We start from the raw sequence: 23788 nt of genomic DNA on the forward strand, positions 1-23788 counted from the left end.
TTAGGCACATCAGTGAATTTTAACAAATTTAGTAATCATTAACTTTTCTATCTACAGAATACACCATAAATAATAAGTTTTATTTTTTTATAATAAATCATTAATGTTTCTGTAAGCAAAGGTATGTCCAGGCGACGCAACCTCGACATGACATTTTTTTCTACTTGAGAGTAACTGAGAAAAACTCCTTCGATATTTAATATAATATTCCTATTCATATAATATTTGATAGAACCTCGTAGTGCACATGGATATTGAGCGATATATTCATTATTTTTTGTTTGGCACAAAATAAATGTCTGTAATGTCAAGTGATGGCAGATAATGTTTTCATAAACTCTTCGATGTATGTAGTTTTTGGAGATCAGGTATTTCAACAATCTGTTGGAATTCTCATATGTACCATTTGCTCCCCCCCCCCCCCCCTTGTTAGCAGACCTATTTTTGTATTCATATGAAGCAGAATTTATTCAAAAACTTCTACACGAGAAGACGAAAACACTTGCTGTGGCCTTCATTTCGACATTTAGTTATATCGACGACGTATTATCAATTAACAATAGTAACATCCATTCATATCCAGTGAGCTTGAAATAAAAGATACCACAGAGTCTGACACATCTACTTCATATTTGGATATTTTACTAGAAAAAGACTTTAATGGTAACCTAACAACAAAGCTTTATGATAAACGTGATGTCTTCAATTTTTCAATCGTGAACTTCCCTTACTTAATTAGCAATATACCCTTATCACCTGCATATAGAGTTTTTGTCTCCCAGTTGATTCGATACGCAAGAGCATGCTCTACGTATGAACAATTTCTAAAACGAGGCAAACTATTGACAAACAAGGATATCAACAGTCTCATTTGAAGTCATCATTTCGAAGTTTTATGGTCGATGAAATATGAAGATAACGAACAGTATTCAATCTCGAAAGTCCACTGAAACGATACAAATTTGGATACAATGTCCTTGTCAGCAAAAACCACTTATCATTAAATCAAATGCAGACTGACGTTTTTCATACTAATTGTTCGGCTATTATTTACACACTGAATTGTTTACGGATGTTTTCCGTTTTTCACCGATCATGAAAAGGAGCACACGGCGGGTGTGTCCGGTCGGCAGGGGATGCTCACTCCTCCATGGCACCTGATCCCACCTCTGATGTTTTTGGAGGTCTGTGTTTGCTCTGCTCCCGATTTGTATTGTCTAAATGGACTTTAAACTTGAATACTGTTCGTTATCTCCATATTTCATAAATTTGGTTCTGGAAGACCTGAGGCAATTTATATAGTAGGACGTTTATAATTCAAATATACTTCGTTTATTCCCATGGCAGCGGGAGTCAAACATGTAAACAGCAATATATGTCAAAAACTGCATTCATTTGAAAGGATTTTATTTACTTTTACTTACTACGTTATATACAAAATACTGCTGTATGACTAGTTTATCTGATAACTCTATTTTTTCCCACTAAACCATTAATGAAATGTAATGTCTACAAATTCACAGAATGCCACGCTACTCGTTTTAAATTGCTTACATTACAATTTATGCAACGTCATTCTCTCTGAAATGTTGCAACAAAGAAGGAAGCTGTAGATGTTATTCACAAGTTTAAGCTATGTAGTTGCTTAATAATGTAAAATTGTGTTTGTGTTTTATGTACTTCCGTGCTAAACTAGTATTGTATGTTTGTTTGTTTAATGTCTCTACGTTAATTTTTCACTCATATTGAAACACCACCACATGCAGGTGGAGGGCTGCAAATTTAGACTTGTACTCAGCACTTATGGTCTTTTTGAGCAGTGAGAGATCTTTTTCGTACCAGCAACTATTGCGAGATAGGACATCTCCACGTCCTGCATCGAGATTCCAACCCAAGACATAAGGATCAACTCCTTACTCTGCGACTCTAGAGCATACGCTCTAACCACTGCGATACCGTTCACTGTAGTCTATTGGTAGGGCGCTCGCTTCGTGATCGGGAGGCCCGGATTCGATTCTCGTTCGCCGAGTCAAACCTAAGATATAAATATAGGTAGTAACTGTCCCTTCGCGAAGCGCCCGGCACTGAAAGTGAAAGTCAAGGTCTTTCGGATGAGACCTTAAAAACTGAGGTCCAGTGTCACGGTAGGCGTTGGCAGGATAAAGAACCCTCAATGCTCAATGACCCTGATTGCCGAGTAAAAGTCTAAATTGAAGCCCTTCCCCGGCATACGGTAACGTTTCTACATGAGTGAAAAATTCTCGAATGGGACCTTAAACAACATACAATCAATTAAACAATCTAACCACTGCGCCACGCGGGCGACCTTACTAGTATTAAACCTTCATATCAAGTGTATGGTTGCTTGTATATTTATAAAGTTCTGTACTTAAAACCTCCATACAGTAATGTAACTCCGTTCAAGTAAAAGACAGCCTCTTAAAATATAAATGAAATAAACATTAAACACACATTGCGAAAAAAGTTTATTTTTAAATGTTTAATGCCATGATTCAGCACAGCAAAAGTTCAGTCGGTCCCATATTTTCTCGAGATCTATTAGTATACTTCCCGAGTACAAGTGTAGTTTAATGCTTAAAGCGATGTCCTTTGTGACTCAGAGAACAAACCCGAACAAGTGTCATCAGGGCGTTTACCTCTTAAATACAAGATGGAACAAGTTTTAACTCAAAATAGACGGCTTTTTTATGATGGTGATGCTGATGAATTTATATATATTATATTTTTTTCCTCCTGGTTTGTCTGTTTTAGACTTTTTAGCATTAGCTACTTATGGTGTTGGTTTTTATTACAGTACGTGTCAGTAAAATAATATATTTCTTTATATCTTTTTTATTGCTTTGGTTTTCGAATCAAAAATATTTGTATGTGTATCTATTGTGTTTAAAAGATCTAAATATCTGATATTTTAATTAATGAATACATTGTACAAACATGTTTAATACACGTACATACATAATAAAAGTTTAAAATACATGGTTTTCTTTACCTTAAAAGAAGTTGCAATACATAAGTCAACTGTGTACAGATATATTAAAAATGAGTAAGAGTATATTAAAACTAGCCTTATACTGAGATAGATATTAAAAAAATACGAAATAATGCTTTGACGTTTGTACAGGTTATCTAACACCATAATTATGGAGAGGAAGTAGAACTTTGTTTTTTTTTATTGTTGTTAATTAAATCACAAGCAAAATTCTAAGTCCTCTTGTAGTTTAAATTAGTTCTCAAGAATCACATTTATTTTAATAAGAAAGGAAAACTCTGAAAAAAAAAACCTGCATGTTCCTAAACATTATTGCACTTTTTTAGTAACAAGAAGTCTTTGATGAGACTGTAGCTCTATTGTTTTGTACTTAAAACAGAGGAAGAGAAAAGTAGCACTTGGACTTGAAACTATGCAACAACAATAAATACGAATAGAATAATGATTCTTGGTTTAGTTTCTTTTTGTGGCAAGATTTTTTGCAATCAGACGAAACCTGTAGGAGGAGTAGCGTTTTACAAGCATTTTACAAGTATCTCACAGAAGTTTTAATTTTTGGTAGCCAAGACAACACCGCTCATCGAAATCAAAAATAAGTAGAATTATGTATCTTAGTGTAGTGTACTCGTGTACCAAGTTATATTGAAATCAGACCAAAACTACAGGAGAAGTAGCGTTTTGAAAATTTTTCACAGAAATTTCTATTTTTAGTAACCAAGGCAATACTGTTCATCGAAATCAAAAACCGATATATCGAATTATGTAGCTTAGTGTAGTCTACCTGTGTGCCAAGGTATACTGAAATCAGACCAAAACTGTAAGAGGAATAGTGTTTGAAAAGTATTTCACAGAGGTTTCTATTTTTCGTAACCATGGCAACATAGTTCACCAAAATAAAAAAATCGATACACAGAATTATGTATCTTAGTGAAGTCTACTTGTGTGCCAAGATGTAATGAAATCAGACCTGAACTGTAGGAGGAGTAGCGTTTTGAAAAATTGTTTATAGATTGACAGACAGACAGACAGCTAGATGGACGACGGACACCTTACTACTGCATATACTATAACTGTTTTACTCATCTTGGAATGATAGATACTTCTTTATAGAGGCTGGTAATGGAAGATTTTCAATGCTGGACAGTATTTCAGATCCTTTGGTACATTCTAGAAGATGTCTTCGTATGCTTTGACGACATATATTGGACAGGGGTCTAACAGAAATGGTTAACTCTATCATCCATTGGTGAAATCGCGTCTGTTCTGTTGTTTTACCTGGTAGGAACATCCAGGTTTCATGAGATATGTCCCAACCACATTGTAGTAGATATTCCGCGGCCTCCAGAAAACCTCGCCAGACAAGGAAACAGAGGGGGGAGTTGGGCGATGCAGGCACTCTGGTTGAAAAAGAGAAAACATGACTTTTTCTTGAGACATACATGTTAGCAATTTATTGATATTACAATAACTGACTTATTTAATAACTTAATTGGTTACATACGTCTTATCCTATATTTATAAATAAAGTTTAAAATATTAGCAACCTTATTTGAGGTACACTTGGTGACTGTCTTTCTGGATAAAGGCATGATCCTGCTTGGATAAGAATCTTCATTGTGGTTAAGCTAAAGTTCCCAAGAACTGATTGCATAACACAGCTATGGAGAGGGGTATATCCATCTCTGTCCATTGCATTCAATTTGGCCCCCCTCTTTATCAACAGAGTTAATATTGTATCGCGCTCATCTTTGTCTGTCAACATCAAATTCATTATTATTTAAAACACTGTATATAACATACATGTAATAGGTTTGGATAATATGATGTTGATAAGTTATATACTTACTTTTCAGTTTTTGACATTTATGGAGTGCCGTTGCTCTATTGAAACCTAAGACGTTTGGATCCGCTCCAGCATCTAATAAGATTCTAACGATTTCGGTGTTTCCAAGAGATACCGCCATTAGGAGGGCGTAATCTTGGCGGGAAACCCGATTACATTCATTTGGATCTGCTCCAGCAAGCAGTAAGCACTTAACAATATCTGGATTCTCTATCATGACCCCACTATAAAGGGGCAAATACGCACTTTCGTCTTTCGCATGAATATCTGCACCATGGTTTAACAATGTTTTTACATTTTCTTCTTGATTATTGTAAATTGCGTAGTGAATTGCCCGACGTCCGCAGTTTTCTGTGACATCAATATTTGCACCTTGATTAAGTATGTATTCAAGAACATTAGGATCGTCTGCTTGTGCAGCATAATGAATTGCTTGTCTGCCTTCGGAATCTTTTGTATCAATACTTGCACCTTTTTCAACCAGTAATTCTACTATTTTTAAATGTGACTTCAGAACAGCTCTATGTAGAGGAGTTTGACCACCTTGTTTAAGTTTCGTCTTCATATTGACTGACACTGTCCTCGATTCAATAAATGCTTGGACAGCCTCAATGTGTCCATAATCAACAGCTACATGAAATGGAGTAAGACCTTCCCTGTTAGTTCTGGCTGAGTAAATGTGAGATCCTTTCTCTATCAAGAAATTAATCATGGCCACGTTTCCGTACTGGGCAGCAAAGTGTAACGGCTGAAAACCTTCATCATCTGACCAATTTATAAATGCCCCTGCCTTCAATAAAAAGTCAACAACATTTATGTCACCAGATATAACAGCATATTCAAAAGCTCTCTTCTGGTTTTCATCTACATATTGCACAGATGGTTTTCTAATTGGGCTTCGGAACAGCTGTTGGATTATTTCATAATGGCCATTCTTGGCCGCCATACACAAACCCTCATTGACGTCGTAATGTTTACACTGCTCTCTGTCGTTTAACAGCGTCCTGACAGCTTCAAGATCGTTGGATTCAATTGCTTCTAATAATCTACTAGTCATTTTTCCAAGTATAGACCTAATGTATACTCGCAACTGTCCCGTAAAAACTAATTAAACGTCCGAGTATGAACAATGAGCTTCAATATTTGTTTTGGAACTCTTCAGCTTTAGAGGAACAAAATTATCTATTCACGATTAGACGATGAGACACCAACAAAAATACTAACTTAATTATTATTTATAGTGAAAGTTATATTAATGATTCACATTTGATTTTTTTAATAACTGAAGATGTACAACAGATTAAATGTCACCTTTAAAAAATGAACTATTTTATTTTTTATTATCCTATTGATTTATAAGTAATACTGAGATGACAATTTATATATTAATCCTTATGATGATTAATTTAACATCAATCGATAATTACTTAATATTCATTTTTTCAAAGATTTTTAGATACAATTTTGACAAGAATTTCTTCCTTTACTTTTCTTGTAAGTTCCATGCAATTAATCCTGTTACTGTTTCTCCAATTAAATATTCTCTGAATTACTAAGCTTTTAAAGTTTGCAAAGTGTACATTATATGTGTGCATTTGTGATTTAGAAAACTATATATTTTGAAGATTTGTAATTTCAGTTTTGAAAGAGCATAAAGGTATTTTTATCCCGCCATATTTAACATGATGAACCGCAAAATCAAAACACTTAACGAAAATTGTGCCTAGGTGAAAGTATTGGTTAAAAGCCGCAAGAACCTTTCAAAACTGAAATAAATTTATTTTATTTCAATTCTATCAATTAATCAATTTGATTTTTATTTAAACATAAAGAAATTGACAAACTGTCCACTTAGTTGCAGTAGGGTATATTTCCCCAATTTAGCTCAAAGATATCCATGTATATCTGACTGCAGGTATATTAATCCGCAGAGGATTTTTATGGGGACTCTTTCAAAGAAATCATAAAGGGGAACGTCTTACGACGACATACGTGTACTGAAACTGGTGTTTTCACTTCGTCCTACAATTTAACCATACAGACTCCATGAACCAGTAGTAGCTGCTTCCAATACGGAAATGTTTTTCAGGATGTTTGATTTATATATAGTTGTATATCTTTGTGTACTTTTATCATAATTACTAAATATACAAGCTGAACATGATATGACGATATTCGGTTTTAAACCAGAAAAAACTGGAATTTTTCAGCATATATGCAAATCATAAGGTCGAAGACCTGCCATTGGACTAGATCATTTTTTCCAAAAGGGGTGATTGACATTTAATTATGATTAATATCTCTTGTACTTTGTACACGATTGCTTTTTCTGTGTGAAGTGGTAAATCTGAAGCTTCCTTCAAACCCGATAAGGTAATTTCAACGAACAGTGTTTCCATTTACACTTAAGCTGCACAGGATCAATACACCTAACACATCCATTAGAAGTGTATTGTAGAACACACCTAATACAATGGATGTGCGCATGTTTGGAGTTCAACAGAAATATTTTTCTTCAGTATTGCCAAAGTGAACAGAGAAAAGGTAAGGTAGCTGGGTTTATGTTCAAATTTTTACAAATATATCTGAATCCTTTATAAACTATTTGGATTTTGCTTTTTGTTCTCGTCTTTTGTTGGTACACGTTTCAACGGTGTTACGATTGTCATGAGGAGTTCGTTTACAATTCTCATCCGATGTGTGTTTTGTTCAAGGCTGTCTAATTCTTGAACTCATTATTGGAAGTTGATTAAAGGAAAATTATTGTTAGTTACTGTAGCCTACTTCTGAATTCAGCTGTAAATACGTGGCAATCGATCGTCTGCTAAGGCGATCAGCTGTGAGTCTATTTATATAATTTAAGAGGAAGGGGTTACTTGACTGACAACACAGGGGAAATCCGACATTGCCCGTTTCTTGTGTAAGTTTAATATGCTCCAAAACGAAAGGGATTAAAAATATTCAGGATTTTCGTTTAATTACATTAAGCTTTATAATAATTTGGATTGTTGGCCTTCTACAGGAGAATTGATTCCAGCTTTACGCTCGGTGCTCTAGTTACCCGTCCTTGAACTTCCCCACCAATTGTTCGTTGTCGTTTGCATAGTTGTTTGACCGCGCAGTCTCCGCGGACACTGACGTTATTCCTCATTATTAAAAAGGATAGCTGAAGTTGGAAATAGCCACATGCCCCGTAGATCGCAGAGGGGTTTAGGTATATCTGCCTCTGTTACTAGGTTTTCTTGGTCTTTTGTAGTTTATTTAATTTTGGGGTTGCAAGTTCGTATGCATTCACGGTAGGGTTGCACGTTTGCACTGTGATTGAAGATAAGTAAAGCTTATCCCATATATAATGGGATAAAATATCTTTTCGATCTCGTATTCATTCATACATGTATAAACTACCAATTTATCTTGCAGATCAACGCACAACATTGAATTCATGATCGACAATATGGAAAGCAGCAGTTCAGGTGAGGAACTTATTCATTTCTTCTCCCCAAGAAAAAAAAAATAGAGAACGTTTAATATATTACACCGATTTGCTGTGGTCCTTTGTTAACTCCTTGACTTCTGTAAAATGTAAGAGTTTACCGTAAATGTTCATTTTTCTAGAAAAAAGGTACTGGTACTACAAACAGTATTTTGTTAAGGATAATCATTCATATACAGCGATAGTCAAAAGCTACTTAAAGAATTAATAATGCACAAATCTGGACGTTTAATTTTGTAAATTAACCCTTCTTATATGCTAGAAACATGAATATTAAGCAAACAGAAAAATAACAGAATTTATTATTTTTTCGAGAGAATAAATAGAGTATTTTTCCCCATTTAATTTTTAGTTTTGAAATTTGTTTTAGGGTAATGTAAAAATTTTTCAAACGTAAATGTTCCTCATAATATTTATCAGATGTGCAGTAAGTAATTCCGGGGTTTTGACAATATTATTTTCGAAATTGCATATAAGCATCATGACGTCTTTAAAATAAATACGGTAAACAAAGAACATTGACTTGTCATTACATATTTTCCTGAAGTAGAAGTTTCGAATTATGCTGGAGGTGTTTATTTTTAAACAATTCCAGAGATAAAATGCGTATTTTTAAATTGGTATTTAGCTCATTGCATTACTTGTTTCATAATTATGTAACAAATTTGCAGAATGAATTAACGTTAATGAATTTATTTTGACACTTTCTCTGCCAATATGATATAGACATAAAAATATTTTAGAATTCCATTTACGTATTTTGAATTATTTGATTGCATTTAGTAAACAGAATATTTTGTGTTTTCTGTGTGGTAAAATAGCAGTCATATATTTGCAAAAGTTGCAGTATTATGTTCACAAAAATTTACGAAAATGAAACTTAAACATGGGTACTTTCCCATAGCTTATATATATATATATATATATATATATATATATATATATATATATATATATATATATATATATATATATATATATATATATATATATATATATATATATATATATGTTATAAGGTTGTATTTCTTATTTATGTATATGTACTACAAATTCAATTTTTGTTTTAATTGAGTAAATGTTTAGGATGGAAAAAATTAGAAAAAGAAAAAAAAATATGCACATATTTCTTCCATTACTAATATCTAAGTTAGACCAGTTTGAACCAGTTACGATAATAATGATAAAACTGTTAGCTGAGGTGTATATTATGTTTTAGAAGTTTTTATTTATATATGCATTTGGAGGTATGGATATTCTGATACGACGAAAACTTCAAATTAAAATCTTATTCGATGTTTTGATCTACTCACGCAGAACTTTACTTTTGTAGTGATTAACGTGAGTATATCAAAGAATCGAATTTTCAATGTCACAACTACTGTTTGTTAAACTCCTTTTCCGTAACCTTTAAGGTAATAAGCTAATGTTATTTGGAAATAACACAAATATAAACATATATATCCATGTCTTGAAGAACACACATTACACATTAATCTTTGTGAATGAAAACCTTTGATGAATGCATGTATCGTATTAAATACGTAATCATGCAATATCAAACATACTGAGAGCTCTTGGCGTTTCTCAATCTTTCAGTTAACTAGGAGAGGGTAATATTTTTTATCATTTATGTGGATTATTTTTGCGTAAAACGTCAAGGTAAGTGAAAGTAATGGGAGAAAGCATGTGCAGTAGGTACATGAAAAGTACGCAAGTGTTTGTTTGCCAAATGTCTCTGCCTGGGAATATTCTCGAGGACATTGGCAACTGTTTTAGGATTCCCTATAATACCCTCCTATTGCAGGTATCTCAAACATGCATGCTGTTGACACCAAAGAGATGATGTCTCAAAGTGACGAAACATTAACAACAGAAAACACTATTCCGCAGAGTATGGACGATCCATCCTATACTGATTCTGTAGGCAGTGCAGATAGTCGTACAGCACTACTCAAACATGAAAACGCCCTTGATGACACTAACTATTTAAACAAATCTAACCCAGACATCGAGCCACCCTCAAATCACAGCTCTTTTTGGGACGTCAGTGATTTGGGTCACGAAATTGAAGCGAAAATGGCACTCCGAGATATGAGAAGGGAGAGAGAAAAAGAACACGTGTTACAGGAAAGTATAGCCTACATTGATCCCTTAGTACCTCCAAGTCCAGACGTGAACAGACTGCGAAGCATCTGTAGAAATGCAGTTCAGTCACTGAGTCAGGAAGCTGTGTATAGATCAATGTCTATACTTGCCATTGATGAAAAGGGACTGAAAAAGTTGGAGGAAGATAAATCCCCAGTAGTTGACATAGAGGTTGAAGAAATCAGATATGTCAACAATCATCTAAGCAACCTGATCTTTTTAAGCATAGGTATATCTCTTGTTTGTACAGCAATTGGATCTCTGCGCAACCTTTTGAGCAGTATGCACCATGACAGCGGTATTGGAGTGTACTCACTTGCAGCAAGCTTTGGAGCGTTCACCGTTTTCAGTCTCATCTCACCATTTGTCGTTCAAAGATTCCGTCCAAAATTCTGCCTTGTTGTTGGTATATTCACACAACTTTTGTATGTTGTTGCAAATCTAGTACCCACATTTTACGTCTTCATACCCGCATCTTTTCTTCAGGGAATGGGAAATAGTCTCTTGTGGAATGCCATGAGTACATATACGAGTTATCTTGCCAGAGCCTCTGCAATTAAAAATGATAAGAAAACAGAGGACGTAGCAAGCAAATATTTTGGTATTTTCTTCTTCTTTTACCAATTTTCATATGTTGCCGGGAATCTCATTTCATCTCTCGTCCTTGTTTTAGTCCCAAGCAGTGAAGACGGAGCAGAAAGTACCACAACATCCTACCTCCCCAGTACTTCCAATTTTAATGAATCTCAATATGCATTTGTAAATGAATCAAACTTGTTTATAGGAAACTCGGAGAATATATGTGGTGCAAAATTCTGCAATCATTTTAAGATGGACCAGTCGGACGTGCATGTAGATCCTGACACCTCTGGTATTTTAATCGGGATCTATGGGATGTGCGTTGTCATTGCACTTATCGTTTCACACGTTTTGCTTGACCCAATTGCGACATACCACTCTTCGGGATGCACCTTTCCACAAATTTTCAAACAAGTTGGTTCTGTCTTCGAGTGCATTTTACACTGGAAATTCCTCCTTGTCACACTTGTTCTGATGTATAGCATGATGCAGGTTGGGTTTGCAGCAGCTGAAATGACAAAGGTATAAAATAATAGATTTTCAAAGGGGAAATTCAAATGTATCTTGCATGCATTAAGCAGTGGAAAACATGAATTGTTTTATATTGTCATAGTAAACCCTCTGCAAACCAGCATCTGTTTGCGACATTTTCAGAAAATATTTCTTAAGGGAAAATTTCTCTGGATATGACAACTACAAGGCTGGGTTCGCAGACGGTTATTTGCTTTTTGAAGAGACCTCTCAGTTTTAGCCAGCTGTAGTAAAAGAAAAAAAAATTACATTTTATTTTTTTAAGCTAATAAGCAATATGAAATTTGTCCCCAAATAAAGGTAAAAAAAAAAAAAGTAAAAAAGACAAATTAGACTTCAATATTTTGCCTTATCTCCCACAGGCATTTGTATCCTGTCCACTGGGTATTCACATGGTCGGTTACACTATGATTGGATACGGTGTGTGTGGAGGCTTGAGTTCCTGGATAAGTGGGATATTGTGTCAATACGTCGGGAGAGTGGCTCTCATTTCTTCAGGTAGGCTTAGTTTCACTGAACATGCTTTCAACTGCAATATGTAGCATGTCTGCAGACAACTTCTTAAGCAAGTATTGTCTTGCAAATGATGAATACCGGAGACTGTTTTTCTTCCAGCAAATCAATTTAATGCCTTTTGTTTTCAGAACCCATTTTCTTTTTTATTGCAGGTGCATGCTGCACAGATCTTTATTTGTTTTCGTTGCAGGTCTTTCACATGTTGTCTGGTTGTTTGAACATGAACTTGAATGTCTTTTTAAGATTACTCTTCAATGAGTCTGAGAAAAGTTCATGTACATACATCTGACCATGTTCAGAATGCGGAACTTGTTCACTAAACTTGTCTCATCTTTACAGCTCCTTAATTTGTTTAAAGAATTACCTTATCCTTGCAGCTCCCGCTCAATTAGTTAAATTAAAACAGACCCATAACCCAATAGGGTTTCCAGAGAAAGAAGGTTCATTTGACCAATTAAAGATGGACTTCTGGCGATGTTTGTTTGCGGCATTGTTATTTCCTTTTCCATCAAGTGAATTACACATAATTTGATGACGTCATGGATTAATGATGCATTTGTCATCAGATATACTCATGGATGATTTTAAAGTTTATTTTTTGGCGCTGAGTGGTGAGTATGCCTTTCCTTGGTTCTCCCCGGTGAAGTTCCAAAATTACATGACAATTCTGAGGCGGCTCCATAAACTTTAGATAGGGCTGGCAGGATTTTTTTTCAGAATTTTTTATCACAAATACACAGTATCAGATATATTTTCAATCAGCAGTCAGAAGATTGATCACTACATTCACACTTTAAGAAAAATGTTGCAGACTATACATGTAGAAGTATTGCAACAACATCATCTGTGGTCGATTTAAACTACAGTAGAATTACAGTGTAACTTGACTAACTTTAGAAATTCATACAAAATCTATTCACTTGAAAACATATACAACACGTATATCAGTGTCAGTGAAATAAAAAATACAACATGTTTCCTCTATAATTGTAAATGCATTTTGAACTACATATATGCTGATAAAGAAAATTTTAAGTTATATGCACAGTGGTGAGTACTGCTGAAAATTGTTCTTTAGATAAATAGAGAGAATCTTCAACATGCACTAGCATTTTTTTTAAAGTTTGTATATCTAACTGTGTACAAATTTAAATTTTTTTTTTCAGTTTCTTTGAAGTTAGTGAAAATTTTGCAACGTTGGTTTTTTAATCAAGAACAGAAATTATAATAATAGTAGAACGTAGGTACACATGAAAGTTATGGATCCGCCTCCCTCATTCTCAGACAAGTCCCGTTACCTCTCATAGTCCCTGAGAATCGGAACCACCAATTATATTCGCTGAAGCTAATATCTATATTTCTTTTGACAGCCGCCTGTTTGGACTTGGCTCTCCTCCTCTTTATGGTCCTGTGGGAGCCCAATCCTGAACAAATGGTGTTATTTTTCCTTCTTCTGGGAGCTTGGGGAGTTGCTGATGGTGTATGGATCTCACAAGTGAACAGTACGTATGACGAATCAAATTCTTATATTATGAATAATTAAACGATACTTTAACATTTTTTATATTCCTTTTGATGCAAAATTTACACAAAATTGGTAATGAAAGTAATTTACGAAAGCGCAAAGGAAGCTTTAGTGGTAAGACAACAATATCAATAATACCGTTCGAAAGGACCATTTTAAAATTGAAAAAATATTCTGATATAAGTGAATTTACAAGTTTTATAGGAGTTTTAAATAAAGAAAAATTATATCAAATATTTAGAAGCAGTCTTTGTTTCTTGTTTTCCGAGGAAAAAAGATAAGAAGTGCGATTCTCTGAAATGTAAATAAAAAATACAACAAGGTAATATGATCTTTAAATCCCGACAGGTATCGTGAGTGCACTATTTCACGACAAACTTGAGGATGCATTTGCAAGCTTGCGTGTACTACAAGGTTTAGGCGGCACTATTGTGTTCTGTTATTCCAACAGTTTATGTGTGCTGGAGAAGATGTACATCCTAGCAGCTGTGTGCATCATAGGTACGGGTCTCTACATTGGAGTGGAGATCTCAGAGAAGAAAAGGATGTCTAAGAACGAAGAGTCCACCAAATTTAAAGCTGAATCCGCCTGATTTGTTGATCAAGTTGTTGTGATCCTCATATTTTGCATTAACGATGTTTCTTTCAGGAGTTTATAATTATATTCTTTATAATTATATTATGCATGTCCATGACACATTGATGTTGTTTACATTAAGGTATCGGTAGACCTCATTTCTAGGATAGATTTTGTTTATCCAAGTGTTTCCTTTATAAGGAAAAGCATGTAACTCTCCCTACTAAAGGAGAAATGATGTGTTGAATATTATTTAATATTGTTAATCTGATTGAGAGAATGTCGTTTCCAAGTAATGTATATTTATATAAACTAGTGATGCTAGAAAGGTTTTCATTACAATGTAATGTATATTTATATAAATAGATGTTCATTTCCATGAAATGAAGTAAAAATGGTCTTAACTTCCGTAAAATGCAGAAATCCTGTTTAAGTGGTTAAGAGTGATTATTGCCTATGGTATACGGCGAGTTGTGAATTTAACCTATGTAATTTATTTGTTATCAAAAACATATTTTTTTACCATCATGAACAAAGAGCTTTATTGCCAGAGCATAATACATGTCAATCATATACTATTTTTATGGCATTTGCAAATAAAATGATGCAATTATACTTTATTTTCTATTTATGCTTAAAAATAATTTTAAAAAAAAGTTAAACGTATATACATGTATATATATGTATATGTGTATTATATATATATATATGTCACTCATCAGCTTTTGAAAAAAAAATTGGTCAGAACCTTGTTTCAATAGTTATATTATCAATTACAATTCATTTTTTTATAACAAATATTTGAATGAAATAATGCAAATTATGCAATATTCAATTAAAAAACTGCTTACAAAATCGTAAAGAAATAAGATTTGGGGGTCGGGGCTATTTAATGTTGTGGAAGGATATTTAGAGGAATTTCTTCAAATCTACAGATTTGTTTAATTCAATATATTAGAACTTTAGCCTTTTTTTTGTTTTATCTCAGGGAATTCATTTCGTTATATGCTAGAAATATTTGACAAAGGTTTCAAGTAATATTTACACATTCAATCTACATACATTGTACTTTGTCAAAAAATGAATATAATTTATAATGAACAAGTCAAGAAAAAATTTACGCCTTCAGATCGCATATTTTGACCAACATCTCAAAATTTACAATTTCGGTTCAAAAAGGTCACGTTAATTGTACCATTGCTCAATAAGATGCAAATTGACCCCAATTTTCTTTACGATTTTGAGTCATGCAACATGAGTATAGTTATGTAAAGTATACTTCTCAAAAAATCCTTGATATAACTCGTGTCACGAGTGGCATACCTTGAGGATTACTTCTCAATCTGATTTATTTCTATTCCTTCCTTTGAAAAGTTGTCAATGGGAAGTCGAAGGACTGGAGCATAGTTTGATTTCTCAATAATATTGAGATCAGGGCTCTGAACTGGCCAGTTCATGGACTTAAGTTGATTATTTCTGCGGAATTCTTGGACGATTCGAGCCCTATGTACTGGTGCATTGTCGTCCTCAAATATGTTGTTACCATCTGCAAAGTGCCGTAAAATTACAGGCACCACAGATTATCATCTAATACAGAAATATATATTTCTGCATTTATATTTCATTAAGGACACAAATTGTTCCGATACCGTAATATGTGATGCACCTCCATTAAAGTTAACTTGCGTTTTGATGGCGGGCTCCACAATCTCACACGCGTGTCTTGTCCAGTAATGACCTTACATTCATCACTGACTTTATTCCAGTGAGCATCAACAGTCTTGTGAAGATTACCTCTGTTCCAGGTCAAACGATTTTGTTTGTTTAGGCCAACTTTTAAATAATGTTCGTTTGCCTCTCTCGACTCAGGATGAAAAAAATGGGTCGATAGGTAGGTGAGAATTTTTTTCTCTCCCGATAATTTCAACATCAATGATGAATTTTCAAAATCTATTATCCGGAATGCATAAAAAAAGTATAATTGCTTCTTGGGGATTAAAAAAATTTTGAGTCGGGCCATTTTTAGCCAGAGACTTCATACGATGCCGTCTTGCAGTTCCGAAAGTACATGTATCTTTAAATCTCGTTCACCAAATTCCTTCAGCCGTCCGGATCGAGGTACATGTAAGTTCTCTTGGTTTCCTCGCTGAGAATATCGCTTAAGAAAACTGTACACAATGCTTTGCTTTAACCCAAACATTCTGACAATGTCAGTCATCTTCAAATTTGCTCATAAAGCGCAGATATGTACGCTTTCTGCTCGTTTGTCAACTCTTTTTCCTTTTCGACCCATCTTTGTTTACGTGGGTTTTCTCAAAATTTACAGACGACTGGAATGTGACGTAAATCATGACGTTTTAGGACGGATCATAAAACGATACTGTTTATGTTTATATTTGGCGGTCATTTTGAATTTCTTAATGAATACTTTTGATGGATGACTGTAGTTATGTGGAGCTGCGGCTTTGAAATTTATTTTATAACCATTCGAATTTGGTTTGAACAGAAGGACCAGTTCTGAGACACTTTAAAAAAAAAAAAAAAAAATTTTTTTTGCTATGGAGTTCGACAATTCAAATTGCTCTAAAATCCAAATCAACAAATGGCAAATGGGGAGAATGCACTTTACTGGGAGGTCGTCACTATTTCTATCTTTTGCAAATGAGCATGACTTACATGTAGCAACAGGTAAATTATAGCAAACGCCGCCATTATGATTGCTGACATAACGATGAGCTGCACCATGCAATGAAATTGCGGGGGTGTGGGACCAGCAGCATAATATCATTAAAATGAAAAAAAATACCTTTGTTCAAAAAAAAGTCTGCACTAGGATTTTGTTGCTACTATCTCATCCTCGCAAGCCAGAGGTCCCGAGTCAAAACGTTGCCGTCCAACGGCAACGTGTTGAATCAGGACCCCTGGCTTGCGAGGATGCTACTATCTAAGGTGGTCGATGGTTATCTTCTTGTTTTGCAGGTGGAAATACGTTTGATTAGATCAAGGAAGTAAAATCTTTTGCTTTTTTGTTCAAATATTTCTTTCCGATACAGAATTATATTACATAATTGTGACAGGTTTTTTTTTTTACCTGTTTTTGTAGAGATTCCATGTATGTTCAACAAGATTTGTATGCAAACTCCGGTCTCTTTTTCAATTCAATTGGAACAGTTGGCTATGAAAATAATGCCCAACACGTTCAAAGCCCTCCGATTTCAAAGTGGAAAAATATTGTAAATTCTGAATTTAATGGATGGAGGTAACTGAAAAAATAGTTATTATACCATTTTGAACAACTTGCATTTACTTCCACCAGTACATTCAAAATTTACATGATAAAAAGCTTTTCATAGTTAGACAAGATAACTGTTCCATGAATTTCTTGATAGTGGGAATCAAAGTTTGATGCTGTTAATGTCCCTTATCCTACACTAAAAACACTTCTTGTATTCCCTTTCAATCCCTCTAAACACCAAAACATCCTCCACTTTCTCACCAAAGAAGTATACTTTTTCTTATTACTCTTCGTCGGAACAAATGTTCCCGATCCAGCAATGTTACCCTCTATCTATCTGTTTAAAATACTAATACGAACCTTTACCTTTCTTGTCAAGTTTTTTTTTTCCAGGCCTACGATACTTCATTAAAATATTTAGTCCCCAGGTAACTCTTAAACGCAGTAGTATATTTTGCTGCTCTTGAAGTAAAAATCAAGATCCTTCTCTTCTTGTTTTAATGCCACTGTCTGTTCTTATTCTAAAATTTGTCCTCCATTATTTAGTAATTTCACTATTGTCACCATTAAAGTATTCCAGAAGTCCTGAATTTTGCTGCCATTGCTCAACCAATATTAAATTTCCGTTCATGGCAAAATTTCATATACATCGTCAAACACAAATTGCCTAATCATCTCAATACATTCATCAGTTAATCTAATACTATATTTTCAAAAACTCAAAGTTTCTTGTCTTTTACTGTTTTACCAATTAATGCGCTTTATTTTTTGACCATGTTTTCCCCGCCTTAACAAGCCTCCTCCATCCTCCCTCTATTTGTTGAAAATTCTTTTAACGGTACTTTTAGACACTCTTCTACGTAAATTATCATTAATAACAATTCTAATTTCTGTCAAAGTCCTTTCACCAGGCATATTGGTTGTTTTTCCTTAGACACTGTAAACTGACTTGAACGCGGGCTGCCATGGACAGTTCGACTCCTCATTTCTACTCTTCTGTGAGAAAACTGCATAGCGTAGAGTGAAGTTATCCAGATATTTCTGATAATTATCTTCTTTAGCCTTTTTCCTTATTCTGATCCTTTCCTGTCTATTTGCAGACGACAAAAATACAGTCACGTGACTTATCATGTGTTTGACACCCCTTTGTTCTAAGAGGGATAACTCTTAAAGGTGCCACAGCAATCTCTATCCAGAGTTATCGTTCCCGCTACGCTCCACTTATACTGTTGTAGCGAAGCGTAATACGTCCTCTGGTGAGAGATTGGTGCCACAGGTTTATAAATTGAATATATAAAAAGAGTACTCTTTTTACATATTCAAATCGGACTATGGCCGCTGAATTCAATTGAATTTTGGAAAATAAAGTATGGTGGTGTGCAAATTGTCCTCTCAGTTTCCTGTATATTTTTTAAGAGCGAGTTAAAATAAGTGAGCAAACAATGGTGTGTGTCCAAGTAGATGAAACGGTCTACAATATTTTGCCCATGTTATTATATGAAGAGGGACACCCCCGGGTGAGATTTTTTTTTTTCATTACAGGTAGCATAAAACCGAGTAGTAAATCACTTAGCTTCTTTCAAACCTTCTTTTCAGTCAAGCTACATGTACCCTCTCCCCCCCCCCCCCCCCCTTTTTTTAATTCAAAGTATAAAATTATTTTTCCATCAGTGTAATTACTTGTACCTGCGCAATTGTTCTCTATAATTAAGACCGCGGAACATTAAATGGCAAAATTGGAAAATATGCAGCTTTCGTCATTTCCATCTGTTACAGTCAAAACATTTAATGATAGAGAATAAGGGCGGGTACAATTCGACACGGACGTCGGGGAAATCATCGGATTGAAATTCTAGTCCAAAATTCATTTTCAATCCACCTCAGCTTTGCCAGAGCGCACGGTGTTACTGATTGACCCAGAAGACAAATAATTTCAATTTCGGAATAGTTTGAAATTTATATAAATCAGAATTTTCTGTCCAGTATTTTTCAAGAAATATAAAGGGAAAAATATTTGATTTCTGTTTGGTATGTGTATGCTGGGGTGGGGATGGGGGTGGTGAAGGGAGGCTGATAGATCTTGGAAATAAATAAGAAAGTTTTTCTTTAGTTTGGACAACCCCTCCGTTTTTGTTTGTCAAACATTTTTCAATGAAGACAAAACTGAAAACAGCTCTTGTCATCCTACAAATAAATATATTCTGTCATGTGAAGGCAGGCCCGTAGGAAGCAATTTCAGTTTGGGGGGCACAGCCATACATTTTCAGTTGAGGGGGCACTATCAACTACCAAAAATTTCTTGACAGGCAAAAAAAAAAAAAAAAAAAAAAAAAAAGAAAGAAAAAAGGTCATCAGACGTTTTTATTGAGGGGGCACAAACATATAGTATCTATGTTTTCTATAGTAATCTATATATCGGCAAAATTATTGCCCCCCCCCCCCCCCCCGGTTCCTACGGCCATGGAAGGCATGATCTGACTCAACAATTTTTGACAGCCCCCCCCCCCCCTTTCTAGAATCAAGTGACCGAAAATTATAGGCTAAAACTCATATAAATATGAATTTCAAACAACATGTATATGGGAAATGAAATCATTTGCACAGGCACTTGGGGTATGGACCCCCCCCCCCTTTTTCCATTTTTTCCTTTTTAAATCTGGGGTCGAGTCACCTTTTTCCTATTTTTGTATTCTAATATGCACTGTATGTTATCAATAATGTAACTCTTTTGTCTCTATAAGCTGTTTTTAAATATATCGTTTTCGACTGATACAGAAAAAGAGAGTCTCTTTTTATGTATCAGTCGAAAATGATATATTTAAAAACAGCTTATAGAGACAAAAGAGTTACATTATTGATAACATACAGTGCATATTAGAATACAAAAATAGGAAAAAGGTGACTCGACCCCAGATTTAAAAAGGAAAAAATGGAAAGGGGGGGGGGGTCCATACCCCAAGTGCCTTTGGTCGATTTAATAAACTACTTGTATCGTTTTTACTCCCTACAGTTACATGTACAAACTTGGTAACGAAAAATATTAATATGAAATTAACAAGGGAAGAGTTTTTAAAAATATGTTTATTGACATCGGATGGTACAAAATTTAGGCAAAGAATAGTATTATATTAATTAACATAACCACTTTACTATTATTTTTCTACACATCAACAATTTTAGGAAAAGAAAATAAAAGCTTCTGAAAATTACTGTTTCATTATTTTTCAGATTAAGGATGCTGTGTTCTTGGATATTCTCAGAAAAATAATAATTTTGTTTTAATCATAATCATGCAGTCTCAATATTGGAAAAAAATTAAAGTTTGACCATGGATGCATATACTAAAAGTATATAGGTCACTGCTTTGACTTTCTCACAAAATATAAATTAATAGCCCTTACCAAGCAAAAACTACTTTTTTCAGTTTGAGCAGTGGGCAGATTTTTCTTAAAGAAAGGAAAATTTGCTCTCTAGCAAAAACAACTGAACTTTAAACATGTGGTTTCTCAGAAAATACAAAATCAGCAACAAGAATACAAAACCTAAGAGCTTGTGTCCACAGCCTGAGACAAAGAGTTTTAAAAACCCCATAAACATTATGTATATAATAAAAATGTGGGAGCATAAATGAGTTCACCCAAGAAAATATTCATATAAAAAAGAAACTACATTATAATTGATGTTATTATAATATAAATGTTATATTAGGGTTCAAGTAAATTAACATACATCAGAAACAAGTCCAATATTAAAATTAACAACAAAACTGATGTAATAGCAATCGCATGATGGATATCAAAGAGAGATAATTCTAAATTATTCTCCTACAATCCTTACTACGAGTATGTCAGACAGATGATTTGACAATGAACAAATTGGTCATTGGCTTTCTCGTTTATTTTTATCTAGGTAATGGAAGTTAATAAACAATTAAATTATTTTGTATGAGCAAATACAAAGCTTTTGGAGACTAATATGTCTACTATTCATGAAGTGAAAAATGACATCAATTTTTTTTTCAATTGCTGCATCTCGGAATTCATTCAGAAAACTTGAAAAAAGAATTGTCATGAATAGAAGTAAATGTATCATCAATGTAATCAAATATCTTAAAACACTAATTCTAATACAAGTTTTTGACAGTTTGACAAAATTAATAATCCAGAATTTACATTCTAACAAGACAAAATTTACATCCCCTAAAAATATACAGATACTAATGCCACTTTAGATTACTCCAAAATTTTGAAATCTCTGGTCAACGTGTTTATAAACTTCTGTGCACTTTCCACAGTCTATGACATTAATATAAATTCATATTCTTTTAGCAGTATCACTCATTAGAATTTATCATTCTTGAATAATTATTGTAAAAATAATCTAAAACTTCAAAGTATGCAGTAAGATTTTACTTAAACATTTACATTCTGCCATTTGTTGTCAATATTATCACTAACTCTAATATTAGGTTTTGTTCATCTCTTTTGGCTTATTGATCATTGCCCATGAACAAAGTAAATTTCCCTGATGATTATTTTTTTTTTCAAATTCTTAATCTTGACAGCTGAACTTAAACATGTCTCCCTATTCCTCATTCTAAATACAAATGTACAACTATTTTTGTCCCAGATTACAGCATTTACTCTGGGTATGTACATAACAAGTACTATGCTAAATTTAAGTATGTACTTCCTGTGACCCAACTCAGCTGGTACATGTATCATGGGTGATTTTCATGCAAATGAAGGGAAATTTTCACATGCTTTCAAATTTCAAATGCTAGCTAGATAAATACTTGTAGGTACTCACAGCAGTTACCACTCTCTTAAGAAAAATGCTTATAGCTTTAGATTTTTTGAAAAGCTACTAGATTCAGCATTTTGGCATAATGACAAATACAAAATGTGAAAGATAAACCATTAAAATCAGAATGGAGTTCTTCAGATTTCTGTACAATTAATATGTTCATTACAATATATACATACAGGTGAGTTATGCCTAACAAAACATATTCCTGTACAAATTTTACAGTTTAAAGAAATCTAGCACTATTTTATGCCTCCAATTGGATGGTAATTATATACATTTTTTTATATTCAATAATTAGTCATTGAAAAAAAAAAAAGCCACTGTGACATTTCATGGTAAGGCAACAGCAGCTGGGTTTTGTTAATCTCATCCAAAATATATTTCATTATCAAGAGTTATTCACTAAACGTCACTAAAGCTATGCAATTATAATCTGTGTGACACCCTTATAACACAATACAGGTATTGGTATACAAAATACAATTCTTAATTACTGAATTCAAATTCATCTAAATAACAATCATACATCAGTTCCATATAATAACTCACTGCAAAATTCCACATCAATGCACAACATATCACAAAGTTCTGGTAAATACAAACTAAAACATAAACAAAAAAATAACTCGGCATTCTCAGGTCTTCAGCAAATGTAGAGGTCATTGCTATGGCAACAGTGTATCACAGATCAGATGGTAAGGATGAAAGGGCACGATTTGGGTCAACAAAGGGTAGTTCATCTTCAGCTATTTGAGCTCCTGCTATATACTATGGGTCGGTTACTGGCAAATCTGGAGACATAAAATAAACTCACTATTACAATTTGAAAACAAACTTGTTTCCTGGCTGGATGATTTTATAGATATAATTATACATATAAAATTTCACCAACTAATGCTAATGAAAAATTTCCTTCATTTCTTTTCATTAAACTAATAAAAAAAAAAAATACAGAAAAATTATAATTAATAATTCTTTAACAATATCATTCTGTTTTTTTAAAAATCACAATTACAAGCATTTATTTATCATGATAGGAAATAAAGTTTTTTTTTTTCCTGAAAAGAATTGGTAAGAGGATCTTTATATCTGGTTGGTTAAAAAGCAAGATAGAAGTTACTGGTTATTTAAGAAGTATACTGAGCAATAGGGGTTACCAGTGATAAGCCGTGAAAAGAAACGAGAAAAAAATCAAACCAGATAATGTGAAACTGGTCAAATAAGCTTTGCTCTCTGATCAAGTATATGTTGACAGTCTTTGGAATTTGACTTTATGTTGTGGAAGTTACAGAAAGTAATAATTATAATAAATATTAATTCTACACTCTTGAGTTTCGGGTACAAATGAAATGTGTAAAGTATAAGTGCACAGAAGAGGGAGTATATTTTCTTCAAATATTACCTGCCGTTCACAATTTTGCTTTCACTGATACTTTGTTCTATAAATGAATGAAAGCTGGAATAGTTGGAAACAGATGAAAAAAAAAAATGATTTTGTGTTCTTATAAATTTGTAGTTAAAT

At 33.7% G+C, this 23788-nt stretch overlaps 4 protein-coding genes across 9 annotated transcripts in view; 2 read left to right on the plus strand and 2 right to left on the minus strand.

The window, feature by feature from the left end:
• LOC133206265 (WD repeat-containing protein 7-like) overlaps positions 1-23788 on the plus strand; it is a 253062-nt gene that overhangs the window by 208307 nt on the left and 20967 nt on the right. The window lies entirely within an intron of this gene.
• On the minus strand, positions 3659-5972 carry LOC133206120 (putative ankyrin repeat protein RF_0381). The gene is made up of 3 exons (XM_061342049.1): positions 4857-5972; positions 4555-4762; positions 3659-4407 (listed from the first exon to the last, which is right to left on the minus strand). Exons 1-3 carry the CDS (start codon positions 5908-5910, stop codon positions 4086-4088), a joined length of 1584 nt encoding a protein of 527 aa, XP_061198033.1. The 5' UTR covers positions 5911-5972; the 3' UTR covers positions 3659-4085.
• Positions 8051-14837, plus strand: LOC133171830 (protein unc-93 homolog A-like). Of its 2 annotated transcripts, none has more exons than XM_061306630.1 (6): positions 8051-8067; positions 8274-8326; positions 10154-11595; positions 11967-12102; positions 13491-13622; positions 13994-14837. In XM_061306630.1, the coding sequence occupies exons 2-6, from the start codon at positions 8296-8298 to the stop codon at positions 14236-14238; spliced, it is 1986 nt and encodes a 661-aa protein (XP_061162614.1). In that variant the 5' UTR covers positions 8051-8067; positions 8274-8295; the 3' UTR covers positions 14239-14837. The 2 variants fall into 2 exon arrangements, with proteins under 2 accessions (XP_061162614.1, XP_061162613.1); XM_061306629.1 differs by lacking the exon at positions 8051-8067 and adding an exon at positions 8124-8149.
• The window catches only part of LOC133206266 (1-phosphatidylinositol 4,5-bisphosphate phosphodiesterase gamma-1-like), a 39892-nt gene continuing 36624 nt past the window's right edge, over positions 20521-23788 (minus strand). For 3 of the 5 annotated variants that reach the window (XM_061342215.1, XM_061342218.1, XM_061342216.1), the window contains one exon: positions 20521-23057. In XM_061342215.1, coding sequence (XP_061198199.1) covers positions 23009-23057 — 49 coding nt within the window. In that variant the 3' untranslated portion in view covers positions 20521-23008. Of the gene's footprint in view, positions 23058-23668; positions 23723-23788 lie in introns of all 5 variants that reach the window. The other 2 variants (XM_061342217.1, XM_061342214.1) reach the window with 2 other exon arrangements.

The sequence above is a fragment of the Saccostrea echinata genome, unplaced genomic scaffold (assembly GCF_033153115.1).
Source record: "Saccostrea echinata isolate AGI-Se365-2 ecotype Australia unplaced genomic scaffold, CSIRO_AGI_Sech_v1 ptg000054l, whole genome shotgun sequence".
Taxonomy (NCBI): domain Eukaryota; kingdom Metazoa; phylum Mollusca; class Bivalvia; order Ostreida; family Ostreidae; genus Saccostrea; species Saccostrea echinata.

Coding starts and splice junctions, on each gene's coding strand:
- LOC133171830 (XM_061306629.1), top strand. Junction 12,103..13,490: donor AGTGGCTCTCATTTCTTCAG/GTAGGCTTAGTT, acceptor TTCTTTTGACAG/CCGCCTGTTTGGACTTGGCT. Junction 13,623..13,993: donor ATGGATCTCACAAGTGAACA/GTACGTATGACG, acceptor AAATCCCGACAG/GTATCGTGAGTGCACTATTT.
- LOC133206120 (XM_061342049.1), bottom strand. CDS start 5,910: ATGACTAGTAGATTATTAGAAGCAATTGAATCCAACGATCTTGAAGCT. Junction 4,763..4,856: donor TAAATGTCAAAAACTGAAAA/GTAAGTATATAA, acceptor TGATGTTGACAG/ACAAAGATGAGCGCGATACA. Junction 4,408..4,554: donor CCAAGTGTACCTCAAATAAG/GTTGCTAATATT, acceptor TTTTTCAACCAG/AGTGCCTGCATCGCCCAACT.